General features: G+C 52.3%; 1 protein-coding gene and 1 pseudogene across 2 annotated transcripts in view; one reads left to right on the top strand and one right to left on the bottom strand.

The window, feature by feature from the left end:
- Positions 1 to 20,501, bottom strand: part of Nfatc2 (nuclear factor of activated T cells 2) — a 117,867-nt gene that overhangs the window by 36,604 nt on the left and 60,762 nt on the right. For both annotated transcript variants that reach the window (XM_013077178.3, XM_004858043.3), the window contains exons 6-8: positions 13,854 to 13,994; positions 1,690 to 1,745; positions 1,129 to 1,255 (exon numbers count right to left, since the gene is read on the bottom strand). In XM_013077178.3, the coding sequence (XP_012932632.1) occupies positions 1,129 to 1,255; positions 1,690 to 1,745; positions 13,854 to 13,994 (324 nt within the window). The remainder of the gene's footprint in view (positions 1 to 1,128; positions 1,256 to 1,689; positions 1,746 to 13,853; positions 13,995 to 20,501) is intronic.
- LOC147822182 (U2 spliceosomal RNA) lies at positions 724 to 796 on the top strand (annotated as a pseudogene).

Genomic DNA, 20,501 nt, shown 5'->3' with positions numbered 1-20,501 from the left:
CCTCTGTCTCATTCAAAGGGACCGCTCGGCTGCAGGGTCGAGCTGCCCAGCAAGGCTCCCCCATAGTGTTGCGTCCTATGATGCCTGGGGGCTCTGACTGTGCTCCCGATGGCTTGTCACAGTAGTCCTGGGACAGAGGTGTCCTCACAGTGACCAGCACAAATCTGCTGAGCAGTCCACCAAAGCCAGGCCCGCTGAGGCCAGGCGGGCTGCGGGTTCAATGCTCCCGGCCCCCTCAAAGGCTCCAGATGACACTATCAGAGGACAAGGCTGATGACCTGGGCGTTACAGGTCTGGGACCACAGGTTTCCCATCTCAGAAAGTGGCCAGCAGGCCATTCTCAGCCTGGGAAGGGGAGCCTATGTCCCAAGGCACAGCCCAAAGAAGTATTTTTTAAATTTAAAATCACACTATCCACCCATCATCCAACGTATGAATAATATCAATGCCATCTGCTAGTGGAGGCCCCTTTGTTAGAAGGTCAGTTCCACGTGGGCAGGAGTTTTAGGTATTTAGCCCATGGCTGGGTGTGTAAGCCAAGAGCAGTGCCTGGCACCCAAATATTTTCAGGATGGATGAATGAACGAATGAATGAAAACTGGCAATCCTCACCCTTCTTGGGTGATGCAGAACTCTGAGAATGAGGCCTCCTGGCCTCTATCCACCCAGTAACTCCGGCTCACCACTGGGGGACCTCAATGGAGATCAATGAAAGATTCTGCAATCGCTTCTCGGCCTTTTGGCTAAGATCAAGTGTAGTATGAAAGATTCTGCAGGGTTGTTTGCCATACCCCCCTTTGACCCCTAGCATGATCAAATCTAAGACCTGGACAGAAGTCATCTGCTTAGCAACCTGCCATTGTACCTATCTGCTCGTGCCCTTCTCCCTCCCCACACAAAGGGAAACGTTAATGACAACCCTAGCCAATGCACCATGCTACATATTTTGTGTACATTTGATCTCCACAACTCTTAGAAGGAAGGTGCCATCCTTCCTTGCTGTTCTCAGATGAGAACACTGAGGCTCAGAGAGGTTGAGTCACCCGGTAGCCCAGCTGGGAGCAGAACTTGAGAGTCCTGAGCACCACACCTCTCAACCCAGAAGGGCCATCAGCAAGGACTCCTTACCTGGTAGGTAGATAAAGTGCTGAGGCTGACTTCGCTTTCTTTTCCCATTGATGACATAGAAATTCACCTTCACAGAGGTGCGGATGTGCTTATTCCGATACTCAGGGATCTCAACAAAAAGCATGTTCTGGAAGGAAGGAGTTGTCATGAATTTAACTGCAGCAATGTCTGCACTCCTGCCTGACCCTCAGTACAGCCAGCCGGCCCGCCAATGGCAAGGAGTCTTGGTGTATTCCCTGCATTTACAGGCAAAACTTGATTTAAGGGGGATTTAATGTCTCAGCTGCAGCAAGGAAAGATGCTCTGTGAAAGTATTCTAAGATGCCACAGTTGCAAAGCAGAAGGCTTGGAACTCAGTAAATGTGCAATTCACTTGTCAATTCAGTAGGCACTTATTGAGCAACTGCTGGGTACAACAGCCAACAGGGAGCGAGGGAAGGAGGGAAAGGAGGAGGAAAGGGCGGAGAGAGGGGAGGAGGGATGGAGGAATGCACAGAGAGAGGGGACCACAGCAGGGGCTCGTGAGCACGCAGCTGTCTGTCAACCTTCCCCGGGGCTTACAGGCTGGCTCTTGTCTTTATCCACGGTGGCTTCCATCTCCCAGATCTGCTGCCCATCTGGAAAGCAAAAAACGACAAACTTTGAAGGAACTATGAGGAACCAAGGTTTAAGACAAAAACTCACCAGCAGTGCTTATCTTGTTTACATACGGTATCTTTCTGTGAGCTGTGCATGTGTATATATAGTTATGTTATTTATATGGGTGAATATTGCTTTTTCCAAAAGGAAGTGATGTTGACAATAGAAAAAGGGATGTTACCAAAGAAAAGAAAAAAGACAGAATAGAAATTGCTCTGAATCCTATCATCATTATCTTTTTCCCTCTGTGTATGAATGTCTACTTTAAAAACAAAAAAGCATTGTTAGATATTAAGCTTGATTATGTGCTTTGTTTCACCAAAGGTTGTTTCCAAAAGGCTCTGCATATGCCAAGACTGTCCCTGGGGCCTCATTATGGTCCCCGACTATCCCAGACATGCCTTCTCCTTTGTCTGGGAACACAGGTGGTTTGGATATTCTGTCCTAATCAAGAGGGAAGCTGAGGGTGACCTATGTGGTGTCCAGGTCCATGAGTCACCAGAGAGCATGGAAACATAGGAGCCCACCCTCCACCTTTCCGGCAGCAGCCGGCCAGGGTCTCCTATGAGTCACAACAACAACCAATGAGAAGATTTTGCTAGACAGTCCATTCTCCTTCCCAGGAACAAACCCCTGTTTCCCCAGTTTGGGGCCAGAAAGTCAGGCCAAACAAAACTCTGCATTCGCAAACTGTCAATTTCTCTTGCTGACCACCTACATGGGCTACTAGGCAGTTTTCAGCTGAAACAAATCATTTCCACAAGGGTTTCCAGGGTGTTTTGTGGAACACTGATTTGAAGGATATTAAATGGTTTTATGAGAAGGGGGAAAATTCTACAAAAGTGTTTGGAAAATGCCAAGTCAAAGTTAAATGGGCTTCATGACCACAGGGCTCCTCGGGGCATAGCGTGTTCACCTGCCGAGGGACTCCAAAGTGGGCTGAAACATGCATTCAACCCGTTTTATAGGTGAGGACTCCTGGGCACTGAGAAGCAAGAGTACAGCCAGGTCACGCTGCTCGCAGGCGGAGAAGCCAAGTTTGAGCCTGGGCAGCCTGGGCAGCCTGGCTTCAGAGCCTGTGTTCCTTATCCCACGACACTGCCCAGGTGGCTCCAGCCTGAGCAAACAGGTCCTGCAGGCAGCGCTTCCTCGGGATGTCCCCAGGTATGACAGGGCCTGCCTCCCCCAAGGCTGCCCAGAACCTTGCAGGTTTGGGGGCAGGGGGGAGAAGGCCAAGGGGTGGAAGAGGAGACACCTGCAACACATCACTTAAACCCTGTCTTCTTTATCATCCTTTGGCACACAGTCCATCACATGTTAATGTTTAAAAAAACAAGCACTTTTTAATCAGAAAGTAATAAACATTGTTGAATTATAAGTACTAATCTTTCTGCCCACAGGTCTGGGCTGGAGGGCATTTACAAAGGGACGGCATCCCTTATGAAGAGGCACTTGGTTTTCTTTGCTTTCAAAAATGGGTCTTTTCACCATTATCTTTTTAAAAACAGAGAAAAAATACTCACATGAACCTTCACAGGTATGAGAAACAATACCTAGCCTACCACAATACCTAGCCCACAGGGGTCTGCCTTCTTTACTATCACCTTTCGGGGTCAGAAGCTCCCAAGGCAGCCTGAGGACCCAGCCTGGCCTGTGTAGGCCCCACACTCACTTCCCGGCAAACAAGTCCTCAACAGGAAGTGAAAGTTGACCTCAGCCGTCTTCCTTGATTCAGAGTCACACAGCATGGGGAATGCACACTCAAGCAGCTGGTCTCTAAGGGAAGTGTGTGGTTTGCAAAATGTCTCAAGGCCATTTTCGTGGGCTCCTCTCTTCTCCCTCTACCCTGTACCCACTGGTACACACGTCCTGAGGTGTCACTGGGAGGTCACATAAGCTCATCCTCTGCGTCGCACTCTCTCCAGGTGACGGGATTTTAAATGGACACTGGGAGGCCCCTCAGCCATGGTCAAGTCCTGCTGTCCCCTGTCCTGCATGTATGGCTTCTGAGGGGTAGCTAAACCTCTATATGCCTCAGTTTCCTCATCAGCAATATTGTAGTTAATATGACAACCTCACAAAACTGTGGTGAGCATTAAATTAGAGGGTGTGTAAAGTGCTTAGCCAAAGGCCCAGGCCATCCATGCTCAGTGCTGTGGTCACTGTTCACGTAGAATATGGAGTCTCGAGGGCACCCTGGCCCAAGCACCTGGGTATCAGGGTTGCACACTTCATTGCATTACAGTCCATATCACAGATAAAGAAAATGGTTATAGGAAGCATTCACTGACAGGGGACTGGATGAATTAATTACAGCCACCTCCAATCACTGTGGAAGGCTGAGTGTATGATACAAGAACAGGAGGCAGCCAGCCCTCAGAAGGAGGCAGATCTGTGTTCTCTGACCTGGAAACACTGTGACTCCATTAAAAAGAAAACTGGTTTGCATGCTGCTGACTGGTATGAACAGAACGATGCCACTCTGTAACGTGCTCTGCAGAACACAGGGGGCCTTTGCCCAAGCTCCCCACAGGGGTGCCCCCTGGGGCCAGGCTGGCTAGCTGGACGCCTTCATATTGTCCTTCACTGATACCAGAAGCACGGAGAATGACAAGTGGCAGTAATTTGTTTGCATTATGCTTAATGAAGTATTTTTCCTAAGAAAATGGTATATTACACCTGCCTGCTTCCTTGCCTGCCTCCCAGGAGGCTTTGGGGACCGCCAGGATCCCCAGCTCAATGAAGCTCCTCTTGCATGGCAGGCCCTGTGCGGGGCCAAGGGTGAGCCATCCCCAGACAAGGAGGCACAGCCTGACAGTCAGCTGTGCTCCAGACACGGACTCGCCGCTGCTGGGATGGGAACCCTGCCTCTCTGCCCTGCTTTCTTCCCCAGCCTGGCCTCTGCTATGCAGGCTGCCTCCTCACCTCGGAATTTGCTGCTTCCACCTCCTGGGATGCTCTTCTCCACGCCTCCTATGGCCAGTCCCTTCCTGTCCTACAGGGCCGGTGCAGGGAGGTGCCCTTTTATTTTCCACTCCTCTCCCACATCAGTTCGGCTACTTTCCTCCCACCTCAGGCTGTGAGCTCCCCAAGAGCAGGGCCATACCTACCCTATTCTCTGCCTTATCCCCAGAACCACAGCAGGTGGCGTGTAAGAGCTGCTCAATAAACCCTGGGTGACTGCCAACATAAGGAGACCTCGGGATTCCCAAAATGTCAGATCACTGCTCTCCAGTAAAGGTCCCAGAGAGGAGGCGTTGAGCCCTCACTGCAGAGTCCCTTTCGAAATCAACTGACGAGGAAGGAGCTGGGAGTACAGGTGCAGGCGATGAATCATGTGCGATCAGAGCAACTCAGCCCCGAGGGGACACTTGGTGCCAGGCATTACCCATCTCCCAACCCTGTGACAGGTCTGGGGTTGGGGCAGCCCTGCTTCGGTGAAACAGCACTGACGACCGAGGACGCTCCTACTGCACGGGGCTGAGATGAAATGAAGGACTTTGGTCTCCCGAGCAGACGTCCTGGCAAACGTCCCCTGTCCTAAATTAACAGCCTGGCAGCCAGGATGAAAATGGCCCTTCCAAGTCTTAGTCAGAGAGGAAGAAAAAGGGGCCAAGAGCTTTGCGAGAAGGGCCCTAGTTGAGAGACTGAGCAAGACTGCCAGAAAAAAACTGGTGAGGGGCACGGCTCGGTCAACACCGTGGCCTTGTGCTAACTTCGCTGCAGCCACTGCCGACGTGAGCAGCAAACCCGGCTGAGATGCAGGGAGGAGGAGTGGGACAGGTGAACCAAGGTCCCTGTGCTTCCGCTGGGTTGTCTTGCAGGCAGCTCTCGCGCACTAGGAAGGGATGGAAGGAGACGCACAGGAAGCAGGAGGGCTGGCTGGGTGGGGCTGCGTCTCAGCCAGGCTGGTGTCGGCACTCACAGGGCAAGCGAGGGAGCCTGCAGGAGGAGGCAGGCAGCCGCGTCCACACTTGGGCCGTGAACATGCCACAGGGCCCGAGGACACAGTGAGGACGTGAGAGCGTCAGCTCACGTTAGAAAACCGTGCCTGACACTTGCCAGGCTGGGCTCTGCTTTCAAAAATGAGCTAAATAAGGATGGTTGAAGTCATCTTGATCTGCTGCTCACAACTGGTACCTAACAGGAAACCATGTGCTCCCAGAAGCATAGGCTTAATATGCCCAGCAGACTTGGGGAATCAGGAATGGCCCCTTAGCTTGGGACTTCGCCCGTCTGGAATGGTAACGCTGCCCAACTGGACAACAGAGATCTGGAGAGGAAGCCGCTGGACTCCTGGGGTGGTCCCTCTCTCCCGCCCCACTACTGCCTGACCATCCCTGGCTCCCAGCACCGGGTCAGGCTCACATCTCCCAGTGTCCACCTGCACACGGCCCACACCCAGTCCATCCCTCCTGTGATGACCAGCGTAATCTTAAAAATATGAGCCAGATCATGCCATGGCCCTGCTGAGAACCTGCAGGACTGCTCACAGGTTTGGGGAGAAACCTCCCCACTCCTCGCTATGCCTGCAGATTCCCAAACCTCTCCAGGCTCACTGCCCACCCTGCAGTGTATCAGCTGCCCAGTCTGCTTTCGGTTCCTCCATCGCCCCAAGCTTGTCCCTGTGCTGTGACCCACCCTGGCCGGATCCTCCAGCCTGCAATGTTTTCTTCAATGGTCCATGTGGCCCTTCTTTCCCAGCCGTAGGGCTCCACTCAAAGCCACCTCTTCTGGAAGGTTCCTCCCTGACGACTCTGCCCCAAGGTTTACATCATTGAAAATACAAGCGAGCCACTTAAATTTGAATTTCAGAAAAGAGTGATATCCCCCCCGCCCAGCATTTCCCTCATCTGAGGGTCCTGCTTATCAATGAGTTTGAGATCGTCAGCCCCAAGGGTGGGACCTCATCTGTCCTGCGTCCTGGGCCTGGTCTAGTGCTGCACGGAGGAGGTACGAGAACAAACGCGGGAGCAGTGGGGGCTGAGTGGGTGGCAAAGGCAAGAGTGTGCTGCCCAGTCCAGAGCCTTAGGGCCCTATGGCCAGTTCAGGCTCAGCTCATGCCCCAGCAGACTCTCCTCAGCCCTGAGCCACCACCTGCCATGACCACCACACGTCTCAGCCATCACTCTGGGAACCAGGAAACGGTTTTGGGGCCCCGGCCTCTGCTGATGAGCCCTGTCACCTCAAGGAAGTCTGTCAACCACACCCTGTGACTCAGCTTCCCCATCTGTAACTGGGGGAGGGGAGGGAGCTGGCCACGAGCTCCCGATGCCAGCAATCTGAAGGCTCTGGGATGTGAAGAGGAGAGAGATTTCACTGGGCCAGGAGGACGGTTCTCCCAGAGGCAGCATGGCCTTGCCTGCCCAACCCAAAGTCAACTGAGTTCCTGAGGGCACACAGGAGGCAGCTGATGCTTTCTGAGAACCTGAGTGTGCCTGAATTTTCAGTTCCTTCATCTCCTTTGACTGTTAAACCACCACTAATCCCATTTTAGAGATGGGGAAACTGAGTCTCAAGGTCCACAGTCAGGCTGATCCAGGCATCAGGACACAGGTGCTGGCTGGTCCACAATCTGGCCTGCTGACTGTGAATCACACCAAGGTTTCTGGCACTGAGGACTATGCCAGATGGTGGGCACACTCAAACCTAAGTTCATTAGACAACTCACTTCTTTGCAGCCTCTTTCCAAGATCCCCAAACAGAAAGAGCTGCAAGATTCTATGCCTGACAGGCAGAGGGGCCCAAGTTTGGACAAATGTTTTGTTCTTTGGAAATGAGCCCATTTTTTTCCATCCCAAGACGGGGCTTCAGAGTGGCTGTCTGGCCTCTGTCTTTGGAAGAAACTTTCTTGTCCCAGCCAGGCTGTAAGCAGTGGGCTCCAGCCCAGGGGGCCGATGACATTGTAGTCATGAGTCACTGAGGGCAGAGGTCGCAGCCCCTTAGTCAGGGCCCCACCCAGCCTGGAGTCTGACACTCCCAGAGGGAACCCAATCAGAGAGGCTCCTGGACCAGGTCTCTTGCTCTAGAGGTCACCCTGGTGACACCAAACCTGGGACAGAAACAGGTGGTGTGTGTATGTTTGTGTGGGTGTTGGTGGGTGGGGTGTACTCTCTAAGATGCATCCAGTTCTCCCAAGGTACTAATTCATGGAAATATACTTACTTTGCAAAAATTTTTAAAAATATTTTAAGCACATGCATTTCTATTTATTAAACAGTCCTCAAAATACAACCTTTGGGAACCTCCAAGTAATAAAATGACTCATTTCAGGACACGATGACTCAGCGGGAAAGAGGGAATTCCACCACCCACGCCTCCTTTCTAAAAAATCAATTTGCCTTCCCGACAGGTGATGGGAGCTTCTGCCATCAGACCTTGCCAAGAAAACCATCCAACAAAACAAAAACTCTCTTCAAACCATTTAGGTTTCAAAGCTGAGTAATCTGATGTCGGCCAGTTTCCAGCCTATACCCCCTTGGGACACGGAGAGCCAGGGAGCTACTTGGCTGGGGCTGGGGGGCCTGAACTAAGAAGGATTCACCAGCTGAAAAATTCCAAAGCCCTGTGTCATGTGGAGGAACCTTCCAAAACATTGGATTCCACCCAGGCGCACCGAGTCGCTCAAAGCCATGGCAACCCCATTTCCACTGCCACATCACTTTTATTTTTGTGTCCTTAGATTTTTTCCTGTTTTGCAATGTTTTGCTGGGACCCCCAACTCCACCAGAGGCCTAGTGGCTGGGGGCCAGGGTTCCCAGCTGAAGTTGGGAACAGCATAGACTGTCCAGTTCGAACTCTGCCTGGAAAGTTATGCATTTTTAACATTGCAGAGAACCTAAATGGCTTTTCAGCAATGACTGAGAATGAGAAATAGAAATGCTCTTGATTGTTCATTGGCTTCTCTTTGACACCACGACAGCCATTACTCCAGAGTTGAGGCAAACGCTGTCCTGGGAGCCCAGCTCTGTTGCCAGCCGTGACCTGAGCAAGGGCCCCTTGCCTGACCTCCCTGAGTCTCAGGTTCCCGCATTTGTAAAATGGGGACGATGCCACCTGCCTGTGAAGGCCAGAGTGACAACCAGTGGGACGGTGCCTTCCTTCAACATGACAAATGAGCACCTACTGTGTGCAGGGGCCGCTCTAGCCACTGAGGACACAGCACCAAGCACCAAGTCTGCTCTCAAGGAACCCAGAGCCTCTCATGGGAGACCAGCCAACGAGTCCACACACAGATGAGACCTCTGTGCTAATGCCAAGTGCCACCAAGAAAACCGAGCAGGGCGACAGACGTGAGGTGACAGCTGTGGGTAGGTTCAGCAACCTGAGAGGGGTGGTCCAGGAGGCCCCCTGCAGAGAGTGGCCTCTCAGCTGAGCTTTGCAGGGACTGGAAGGAGGCAGGCAGCAAAGGTCCTGAGGCAGAAACGAGAGTGGGGTGTTGAGGATAGAACAAGGACAGGTATCACCGCAGAGGCAAGAGGGACGAGAAAAACCCTGAGATGAGGGAGAAAGGTAAGGACCGGACCTCGGAGGTTCTTTGAAGTCATAAAAATAACTAAAAATAGAAATAAAAACAATATAAAAATAGTTATTATTATTGCTGCTATAAATAAGATGCCTTTTTCCAAAATACCAAGCTCTTCTAACTTAAGCAGCACCGAGCTGCCCCTCTCTCCTGGTTTTCCACCTTCTCCAATTTGTCATCTTGCTGGAGTGGAAAGTGCCGATCCCGTTTTAGTTGACAGCTATAAAAAGAACACTGGAGCTGATGGTGCTGATGACCAAACCCAGGCTAAGATTAGCTCGGGAGGCTGTCACCTTTTCTTAATGGGAGCAGCAGCTGGGATTCCCCTTCCTTGGAAAACTCCAGCTGTTCCACCCGCCCGCAGCGCCCCGGCCGGCCAAGGTGTCCATGGAGATGGGCACCAAGATGAGTTTTGGAAAAAAGAAGTTGAGCAATAGGGATTCCCCCTGCAGGAATCAGTTGGGCGCGGGCTGGAGCTCCTCAGGTCAAAAAGGCAGGCCCAGCGCTCTGCAAGTTCAAGGGGACCCCTCCATGAGGGCTGCAGGGCACCAGGCACCCCACACAGGGAGCCCACCACTGTGGCAGGGACTCCAGTTGTCTCGGACGCTCCTGGTCTCTGTCATCAATCCAGGAACAGCTCTCTCATGGGGCCCCTCAGGCAGGCAAGGTCCTCCCGATGCCTGGGACATGGCACAATTCCAGGGAGGGTCCCCATCGCCCCAAAATGGCTCAAGGCCAGGGCTTGAGGCACACTAGCCTGGCTCTAAACTTCTTCAGAGCAGAACAGCTAACAACAGTCCAGGGTTCTGGAGCCAGACTGCCTCGGGTTAAATATCACTGCCATTTACCAGCTGGGTGACATTCACTAAGTTACTTAGCCTCCCTGCCTAAGAGTTTCATCTGTAAAACAGGGAGAGAAGTAGCTTATTTTTGAGTAATATCAGAGGAGTAAGATCAGTTAACATACAGGGAGCGCAGAGAAGAAGGCTTGGCCCAGAGTTTATTACTTCTCTTTATTATTCTTCAATGTCTTGTGGTTCCATGAGGTAACCTCTTACTGGTTTTTGTCCTTCCACAGCCAAAGTATAATGATAATGATAATAAAAGCTGCCACATATTGATCATTATCAAGACACCCAGCCCTGTGCACAGACCTTAGCAAGATGGTCTCATGATACACTCTCACCTCCCCAGAGCACAAAATCACCTGCATTTGATAACGAGGGGGTGCTGGCCCAGAGAAGTGTGGTGACTTAGCCAGTGTTGCCAGCCACTGCATGCTGATAAATTCAACCCTGGGCTGTCCAACCTCAGGGACCGTGCCTGTACCCATGCACTTCACGGTCCCCAATGCTTGTCTGGCCTGCACCTGGGGAGTGTGCATGGACCATAGGAAGTGCATGGCCAGAGCAGGATGACACTGGGGCACCACAGAGGTGACACCTACTGTGCCCTGAGCACGTGGTGTGATCTATGGACATGGCTCCTGTAGGACCAGGACAGAGAGGGTTCAGGGAGGCAGAACCAGAGGTCATGGCTGTGTACCATCTGTGGGTGGTGCCTGAGCTCTCCCTGCTTACCTGTCTGATGTAAACATGTGCTTTCTGCAAAACCAAGAGAATGGAAGCTGGAGGGCAAATGCCTGCCAACCTGCCACCCATCCATCTATCCATCCTACCATCCATCCATCCTGCCATCCATCCATCCTACCATCCATCCATCCTACCATCCTGCCACCCACCCATCTATCTATCCATCCATCCTACATCCATCCTACCATCCATCCATCCATCTATCCTACCATCCATCCATCTCACCATCCATCCATCCATACATCCATCCCATCCAACCATCCTGCCATCCATCCAACTATCTATCCATCCACCCATCCTACCATCCATCCTACCATCCATCCATCTATCTATCCATCCATCCATCCTACCATCCATCCATCCATCTATCCATCCTGCCATCCATCCATCCATCCTGCCATCCATCCATCCATCCTACCATCCATCTGTCCATCTATCCATCTTGCCATCCATCCATCCTACCATCCATCCATCCATCCAACACCTGAGGTAGCTTCAAAGTAACTGAGGTCCCAGGACACTAGAACTTGGGTGACACCAAGCTCCCCGAGGAGCTTAGTAGGACCCAAGTCTTAGTAGGTCCCAAGTCTTGACCCAAGTCAAGTCTTTCCCTACACAGTCTGCAGCACAGAGGTTCTGTCAACTGGACATGAGTGACAGAATCTTACATCTGTGTGGCATGTTCCCCTGTGTCCACAAGGTACTTTAAAGCCATGTCAGACTTCTTGTCAGAGTCAGCAGAAGGCCAGCAGGGTGGGTTCCTAGTACTACAAATGTCTCTCCTGGCTCCAGAGATAAATCTATTTGGTCATTTACATTTCATGTTGCTCTCCTGCTCAAGAACCCACTATGACCCCCCTATTACCTTACCCAGACCCAGACCAAACCCAGGGCATGTCTCTACCTGGCACTGGGAGACTTCTAGTTCTGATTTCTGCCTAACCCACCCAGATATTTCCCAATGTTAACCAGGCTCACAGAAAAGGAAACAGTTCCGTAAAGCACTGTAAGACCATGTAACAGAATGCTACGCATCTGTTTAACACTGGATCCTCAGAGAATGTAAAACACCTAAAAAATGTCCACAATATTAAAAAAAAGATTAAAGATATACTCTGCTCTCTCCTGCTCCTCTCCTTGCTGTCCCCAGCACCCCACTGGGGACTCCGCCCCTCCCACCCCCAGGCACATTTGGCAAGGGAGGAGACATTTTTGGTTATCGTGATTCGGCACCTAGTAGGGCGAGGATGGGGAAGCTTCTGATCCTTCTCCTTGCACAGGTCGCCCCCACCACACATGCGCCCATGATGTCAACAACAACAGGCAGCCGCAGGCCATTGCCTGAGCGGCTCGGCTCCACTATCTCCGGTTCCTCCTCTAAACCGGTTCCTTCCCACACTGCCACCAGGGCTGGTGCTGTTCAGACCGCGCACCAGCACGTCACAGCACGTCAGTGACCTTGGGCTTCTTGGCGTGCATGACATCTGCTCTGCTGACCTTTCCGATGTCCGACACTTGGTCTCCAGGACCAGGCTTCCGGTCCCCCTCTTGCTGGGACAACTCCTCAGGTGCTGACGGGTGACGAGGCACCCAGCATTCTGTCTGTTGCTCTCCCTTCCCACGCTGCAGGCATTCCCAGAATTTAACGCAGGGCTGACAGCTCCCAAGGAGATATCCTGCCCAGGACCCGCCTCCCTCATCTGGACCCCTCGGGCAGGCCCTCCTGGACCTCTTGCCTTTCAGGAGTGACACCAAGGCCCATCCAGGAAGGTGCCTAAGCATGTCTGACACAACACTTCCACTTCCAGAAGGGGACCCGAACCCCCACCCCGCTGGTCTCCACCCAACCACTGCTCTGCACACATCTCAGGTAGCAGGACGCACACAGACAGCACAGCCTCCTGCCTCAGCTGCATCAGCCACTTACTGAGCACTTCTGGTACACAGCCAACAAAAAAGGACATTAGACCTCGCACAGAAGAGAAATCCAAAGCACAAATGAGTACCAATCCACAGATTGTTTTTTAATTTAAAAAAAAAAAAAGACATTTTTGAAATAGGATGAAACTGTTCCTGATATGGTAGAAGGTTTAGTTTGTAGATTTCTGGTAGATAATTTAGCAATATGTACTTAAAGCCCTCAAAAGGACTATCCAAATTTCCACTGCTAGGAGTCAATCCCAAATAAATACAAAAAGGTATACCCAGAGGCCTGAGCATAAGAAGACTAATACGTTTCCACTGGCTTGAACCACCGGTGGTACAACTGGATCTAATCACATCTATCATCCTTTTTACTAATAAAATTAATAAAAAGCTGCTTAAGAGGACAGGCATGCATGTACTACTGGTGGCACTAGCCACCTGACAGTGAGATATACAAATTATGGCTGGTTGTGAACGTGTCAATTCATCTTAGCAGTATATTATAGCACTACCTATGATAAGGACTATGTAGACAACGTTCATTGGTTTATAATACACCTGGTGCTGCCACAATTCCTTCACATATATAACTCATTTAACCTTCGTGACAACTGTATGGGGTGAGAACTCTTATTACTCTATGCATGAGGAAACTAAGGCACAGAAAGGCAATCTGCTTGAGGTCACAGAGCACACAAGAGGCATGCTAGGATTTGAACCTGGTGAACACACAGGGTTAATCACCATGCCATTCAGCTTCTCTCCTTCATAATAGAAAAGTTTTTAAAGGTTTGCTTCTCTACGCAAAAAAATTTTTTTTAAAGAATCAAGGTTGACAGTCTGCCTTAGTATCCATCAAAGCAACCGAGGAGCCGCTAAAAGACCTCACAGCACAGCCACGCAGTGGTGAACTGTGGTCCTGGAGATCCTTGGAGAAAATGAGCAAAAAGAGCAGTGTGGGAAACTGCACAACTGCTGTACCGGAAGAGAGACAGTCACTAGTGTGTGGCTCCAAAGGACAAAGAGCTCAGAAAGCCACTGACCTGTGGTCTTCTCGGTGAACACGACTTTGGACTCGGCCGTGAAGTTCTGTCCCGTGAGGATCATCTGCTGGCCCCCATAGACCAGGCAGCTGTCGATGTCCTGCCTTTCCACCATGGGCAGCTCGTGGGCGGACCGCTGGGCTGCAGGCAAGAGAAAAAGAGGTCACTGTGACAAGGACACATCTGCTCATGAGGGCCAGTCCGATTTCATGGTAGCCATTCGATACGACATGCTTTGTCACCTGCTGTCACCATGGATGTGGAACCACCACCCCTGATGACCAGGGACTCCAAACATTATGTTTTTATAAAAGTGCTGGAATGGTTTAAGCTACCTTCCTTCTGACTACACTCTTTGTTTTCATGAATCAAGGGACACACACCCATTCTCACAGACAGATGGGAAAGGGACTGAGAATTTGACCTCTGCTTTTATGAAGGATGATCAAACTGACCTTCCTATCAGGGGCGCTTTTGTAAAGTTTCTCTCTCCTGCTGCATCTTCAGTCCAAACACAAGAGCATCCTGCGTGTTGACCTTAGGACTACAGTCCCAAGAGACTTAGATGCAATCACCCTAGGACTCATGTGTCCTTCTTAACATGGTCGGCAGGACAGCCAGGGTCTGGCCCCATGGGCAGCTCTTCAGCTTCCCCTGATCACACTGCTCCTGCCACACTTCCAGAATATTCTCAATGTCTCTCGTGTATACTGAGCACATGCCCCACTCTGAGCAGCTGTACTTGCTCAGGGAAATGTTCGCTTCAGATATACCATGGGGAGCTTTTCTTGCTTCATCTTCTTGTATCTCTCCTCTCACTAAAATGTCACCCCAAGAGGGAGGGGCTTTGCCTTCATCCTGCTCTAAATCAAGGCCAGAGCCAATGACAGGGCCACACTTAGCAGGAGGAGCATGAGGTGGGCGGGTGGGTGGATGGATGGATATAGATGTGGACAGGGGTGACTCTCAATAAGTCTACTTATTTATATCCACAATGAATGAGAGGAAGAGGAGCAGGACATATCTACACTGAACCAGAATATCACGGATGCTCACAGCTGCCCTCTGAGGAAGGAAATATTCACACTATTCACATCTGACCAGGGAGAAACCTAAGTCTAAGCAAAGTCAAGTCACCCACTGCTTGGCCGAGTGGTAAGGGGCAAGGATCAGACCTGAGCCCTTACAAGCAGGCTTGCCAGCGCCAAGCCCAGGCTCAGAGCCCCCTCCCACCAGCCACTGGTCCCCAGGGAGGGCAGGCTGCCTTCCCTAGGCAGGTGACAAACAGGTTCCAGCCACAGCCCAGGTCCCGCCTCCTGCCTCCGCCTCCACAGGCCCCACCTCCCAGCGTGGGCCCAGAGGCTGGCCCTCCCCACTGTGAGTCAGCCCCAGCTGTTGGCTCCCCTCCTGGAGCTCAGAGAACCCGGCACAGGGCCAGCACCTTCCATGCCTGGGGCCTGTGGACTTCCCCATCCGGGAGCTGAGGCAGCAGCCCCTTGAGAGCCATGGCCCAAACTTAACCCTTCCCTCTGGGTATCGAGCATCCCCTTCCCTCTACCCTGAGACTGCTGGGCCAGAGATGGAGCAGGCAGATGGAGCAAGCATGCAGTGGACAGTATTTCTGGAGTCTGTCCTGCACCAGCCAGAAGCATCCTGACACTTGGCCTTGAAGGCACAACCCCGCCACTCCAGCTCTGTTCCCAGAGCCCGACTGCAGGGTGGAGGGTGTCTTAAAAGGCCTCTTGGCAGAAGCTGCTAATTTCTCCCACATGGGCTGGGTTATTAATCCTTTCTTTCAATATTGGAGTTTTGTGATGACTGCCCAATTGAGCTGCCACAAATGGAGATTTACTAGCAGTGAAAACAGCAGCCCCAGGGCCTGGCTTTTAAGATCTGCCTTTGATGGAGTTGGGGGCCACAGGGGCTTATGGGCTTCTGGCGCTGGGGGTGGGTAGGGAGGTGGCAAGAGCCACCCCTCCCATTTTACAGGTGGAAAACTTGAGTCATCGCTACTGGGCGACCCAGCCAAGGGCCTGCAGCCAGCCCAGCTGGACTGGACGGGGCTGAGAGCTTGGCGCTGAGTGGGAGCCCGGCTCAGAGGGCACCTGGTGAATCACTGTGCATTGCTCTGAACGCCACTCATCTATTTCCTGAAGCAACTTCGTTGCTTCTCCCTGCAAAGCCTCAGTCTCAAGCAGTGGCCAGAGATGCATTTCCTGCCTCCTTCACTGCAGGGAAGCATTTTTTAAAATGAAAATTTAAAGAGGAGGAGAGTCCAGGACAGCTTCTGTCAAGCTTATCTCATCCTGAAAATCAAAGCACTGCCCGAGGCAGCAGAAGGAAATGCAGAGCCTCGGGCCTTCCCAGACCTCTCTCCCCTGTCTGCAGCCTAGCTGGGAACCCAGGAGGAGCCTTGCTCAGCTCCAGCTGCACGCAGGACCAGCCAGAGAGCTGAAAAGCTACTAGTATCAAGGCCCTGAGCCCACAGCAACGTGGGCCCAAGGCCACTGGTCATTCTTTGTGGTGGGGACCACTCTGTGAACTAGCACAAGAAGCCAGTAGCCCACCCCTCAGCTGTGACAAACAAAAATGTCTGCAAAATGGCTGGTGGAAGAAAGATACAAAATTGTCCCTATTTGCCAGCAACAGTTCAAGAGATTCTGACTGAAATGGTCTGAGGATAGGACCCCAGCATGTCTCCGGGACCACAGCCAGTTTAGTACCGTTTGTGGCAGCACTGCTGCTAGGTGGGGCAGTGCAGAGCACTGGGAGCAGCAGCAGGATATAGACAGGGAGTCAGGAAAGCCATGGGTCTGAGTCCTGCATCTGCCACCACCCTGGTGTGTGACCCTGGGCAAATCGCATCACCTCTCTGAGTCTCAATGTCTCCTCTGTCAAATCCTAACAGGCCCCGATCTTACGGGTCTGCTTCACACAGTGCTAGAGATTTCACACACAAATACGTGGACAGGGTCAGAGCTCAGTTGGTAAAACATCTAAGGTCAACTCAGATGTCCAGGGATGGATACGTGGACAAAGGTGGTACACTCATACAGAATGTTTTCAACCACAAAAAGGAACAAAGTACTAGCACTTTGAAAACAGCCTGCTAGGTGGAAGGAATCAGTCATCAAAGGACAAATATTGTATGATCCTATCTATATGACACATCCAACAGGCAAATGTAAAGTAGATGGACAGGTACCGGGGAGCGGGGAGAAGGGAATAGGGAGTGACTGATAATCAGCACAAGGTTTCTTTTCATGGTGAAGGAAAAGCCCCAGAATTACTTGGAGTTGGTAGTTGCATAATACTATGAATGTGTGGTTAAATTGGTAAGTTCAGTGTTGTGTGTATTTGGACACAATGAAAGTATCTAAGACAAAAACACTTAGCCTATGCCTAAGAGCTCGCTAAGCACTCAAGAAACCGTAATCTGCACCATCATTAACCATCTGGCACAGGAAGTCCTGCCAGCAGAGTCAGTGACACCCAGAGCTGGAGAGTTAGCTATGTTGCCAAGCCTGGGTGGCCACGCCCACACGCTGACCCAGACTACCTCTGCAGCCACTGTGGTTCTTGATGGAGCCTCAATTTATCACCCAGGTTTCTTTTTTTTTTTTTTCTGTTGTTTTTTTGGTACCGGGGATCGAACTCGGGACCTTGCACTTGCGCAGCAGGCAGTGAAACCACTAAGCTAAATCCCCAGCCCTCACCCAGGTTTCTTGACCCTAGCTGCCAGACATTCTCAAAGTGTAGCTCCCCAGCCATTTGGAGCAGAGTCCCCCAGTTGAGGCAGGTGCTTTAATGCAGCCCAAGCCACATACACAGATGCCTCCCCAACACACACACACACACCCAGCCACCCAGCCACCCACCCTGAGTCCTGAGTTGCTTAGGCAGGGGCCAGACAATGGCATTTTGACTACCTTTCCAGGTGACTTGTTATACCCACTTTTTTTTTTTTTGGTACTGGGAATTGAACTTGGAACCTTCTGCTTACAAAGCAGGCGGCAGCACCACTGAGCTAAATCCCCAGCCCTTTTACACTCACTTATTTAAGAGCTGAATTCTGCTAGTCGGAGGCCACTTGAGGATGGGGGAACTCCTCCCATGCAGGCCCCAGTCCTCAGAGAGCCCAGGGCGAAAGTATCCAATTAGCCTCTAAAGGAGGAACTGGGGAGAGGCAGACAGCAACCAAAATGACGTCTGGGCTCCTGTCTCCGTCTGAGGTAACTTGCACCACGTATGGCTGCTGCTGGGTGGTGCCCAGGGCCTAAAGGAGGGCGCTCAGGAGGCCTCAGCAGCGCTCCACTCCGTCAGCCCCCAGCGACTCCACTCAGCTTCCTGCTCACTTGGAGTCCAGGCCAGCCAGAACCCCTGCCCACAGTTTTCTAACCAAAGCTGGCCTAGGCTTAAACAATCCTTGGGGCCCTGGCCTGTGTGAGGGGATCCCTAGCCCTGCATAAGCTTCACAGTGGCCCTAACAAAGCGGCTTCCCCAGCTCCACAGCTGCTCCAGCTCCTGGCACATCGTAAAGTGGCTCTGGGCTTTCGTATTTTATGAGCTCTGAATTCCTAGGTGCTGTGGGTTAAACCCACCTGTGTTTGCTCTCAGCCCTGTGGATGGAGCACAGAGTGTGGCTCAGCTCCACTGGGGAGAGGCATGGGCCCCACCCATAGCTCCACCCACCCGCGTCTGGAAATGGGGTGCTGTCTGCAGTTCGCCTTGTCACAGGGTTGGGGCGCCAGGGACACGTGGGAGAGGTTGGCCAGGAAAAGTCCTTTCTGCAGAGGGGCCGGTTCTGTCAACACCACAGAAAGCACCTCAGGGTCCCGGCACGTGATAAACATGTTCTGTTTATATTACAAAGCACACACATCGTGAGGCGACGCAGGGATGCAGGCAAACGTGAGGGTGCTGAGTGTGACTGCCCAGGTTCAAAGCCCAGCTTGGTGACAACCTAATGTCAGGAATCTGGACAAGTTACGTCAGCTCTCCGTGCCTGTTTTCTCACCTATAAAATAGAAATAATCACAGCCCCGACTTCACAAGACGGTTTCCAGATTAACTGAGTGGACGTACAGGGAACGCGTGGCACCTCATCGGGGCTCTGGGAGTGGTAGTTTTGTTTATTTTTATTGCGGCACCTCAAGGCGAGGACTTCCATTTTGGAGTCGAGGACCCGAGCTTTCCTGAGGAGAAGCTCTATGAGAGGTCAGAGCTCATGGCTGTGAGACAGACAGGCCGAGCAGGGGCCCAGACTGGGATTCCACCACCCTGAACTACACTTGGCGCAGGCATCTGTGGGAAAGCCACTGGCCACGCAGCCTGAGGGGTCCTCCCCTCCCCCGTCATCAACCGCCCACCCACTGGCCAGCCCGGCCACTGCGCTCCTGCCGCTGTGAGCCCTCCGTGTCTCTGTATCAGGTCCCTGTCCTTGGCTGCGAGCCTGGCCTAGCCCCGGGAGGAGCACCAGCAGACAGGCCCTCAGCCTCCTCACTGCCCATCCCTAGCCAGCCTGGGACAGTAGGGGGACAGAGGGACTCTTCCCCCTAAGAGTGGCTCACCCTTGTTGCTACTTCTGTGACGAGGTGTCCACCCTCCCAGCACAAGGGTGCAGCCTGCTGGGTAGGGGACCAGATTCCCGCTGCCGGCCTCAGGGAGGCTTAGCCTCCTCCTACAGAATGGGAGTGGTGGCCCCCAGCCCTGCAGACAAGGGAACCTCAGCTCAGCCCACTCAGGTGGCACCAGGGACGGGACAGGAGATCTTGTTTTCTCCTAAGCAGAGCATTACTCCACCATGCCAGTGGGCAGACAGGAACATTCCCAGGTCCCTCCATACACGTAATAAAACCCTCCTCAGGGCTGCACAAATCCCCAGTTGACTGCCTGGCTCCCTGGTTCCTGAGTGCGGTGCTCTGTGCCTCGGTCTCCGGAACATGTCAGAGCCAGGCAAAGCTTTCTCAGTCATTCTTTCTGCACAAGCACAGTGGAAGAGCCTTCTGCATAGACCTTCAGAGTGGGGCCAGGAATAGAAAGGCAGCTGCGGGCCTGCCGCATAGCAGGTGTTCGATGCCAGGGAACCTGGCCTTCCCCAGGCCAGCAAGACTGGCTTGGTTGAGGGCAAGCCAGGGAACCACATCAGCCAGCCTGGGCTCCCCGCCCATATAGCTTTCCTGCAGGCAGGCTCTCCCTTGCCACGCACTCCTCGGCCACCTATTCCACACCTGAGGACCCTCAGCCCCTCTCATGGGTGCAACTTGCTGCCTGTTCACCTGCAGCCACCAGTGTTGCCAAATTCCCACAGCTACCTGGCCATAGGACATGAAGTCCACTTTGCAGAGCTACGAGGAGGGCCATGGGCACAAAAATGAGATCGGTCCACACTGGGCCACCTACCAGAGGCACATGGGGTCACCCACTGGGATCGCAGCCAGCTCTGACTGCTTGACACTCACACACTTCATCCCCACCCAATGGGGAGGTACAAGTGTTAACCCTGTTCCACAAATGAGGAAACTGAGCACAGAGTGTTAAGTAACTTCCCCAGGATTAAGTGGCAGAGGCAGGATTTGAACCCCGGTCACTGGCACCAGAGCCCAAACCCTAACTACTCCTCCCCTGTAATGAGATGCAATTGCTCCT

This window comes from Heterocephalus glaber, unplaced genomic scaffold (genome assembly GCF_053883595.1).
Source record: "Heterocephalus glaber isolate CG9 unplaced genomic scaffold, H.glaber_assembly_v1.0 deba00001673, whole genome shotgun sequence".
Lineage (NCBI taxonomy): Eukaryota > Metazoa > Chordata > Mammalia > Rodentia > Bathyergidae > Heterocephalus > Heterocephalus glaber.
This window is presented reverse-complemented; position numbering and strand designations above follow the sequence as displayed.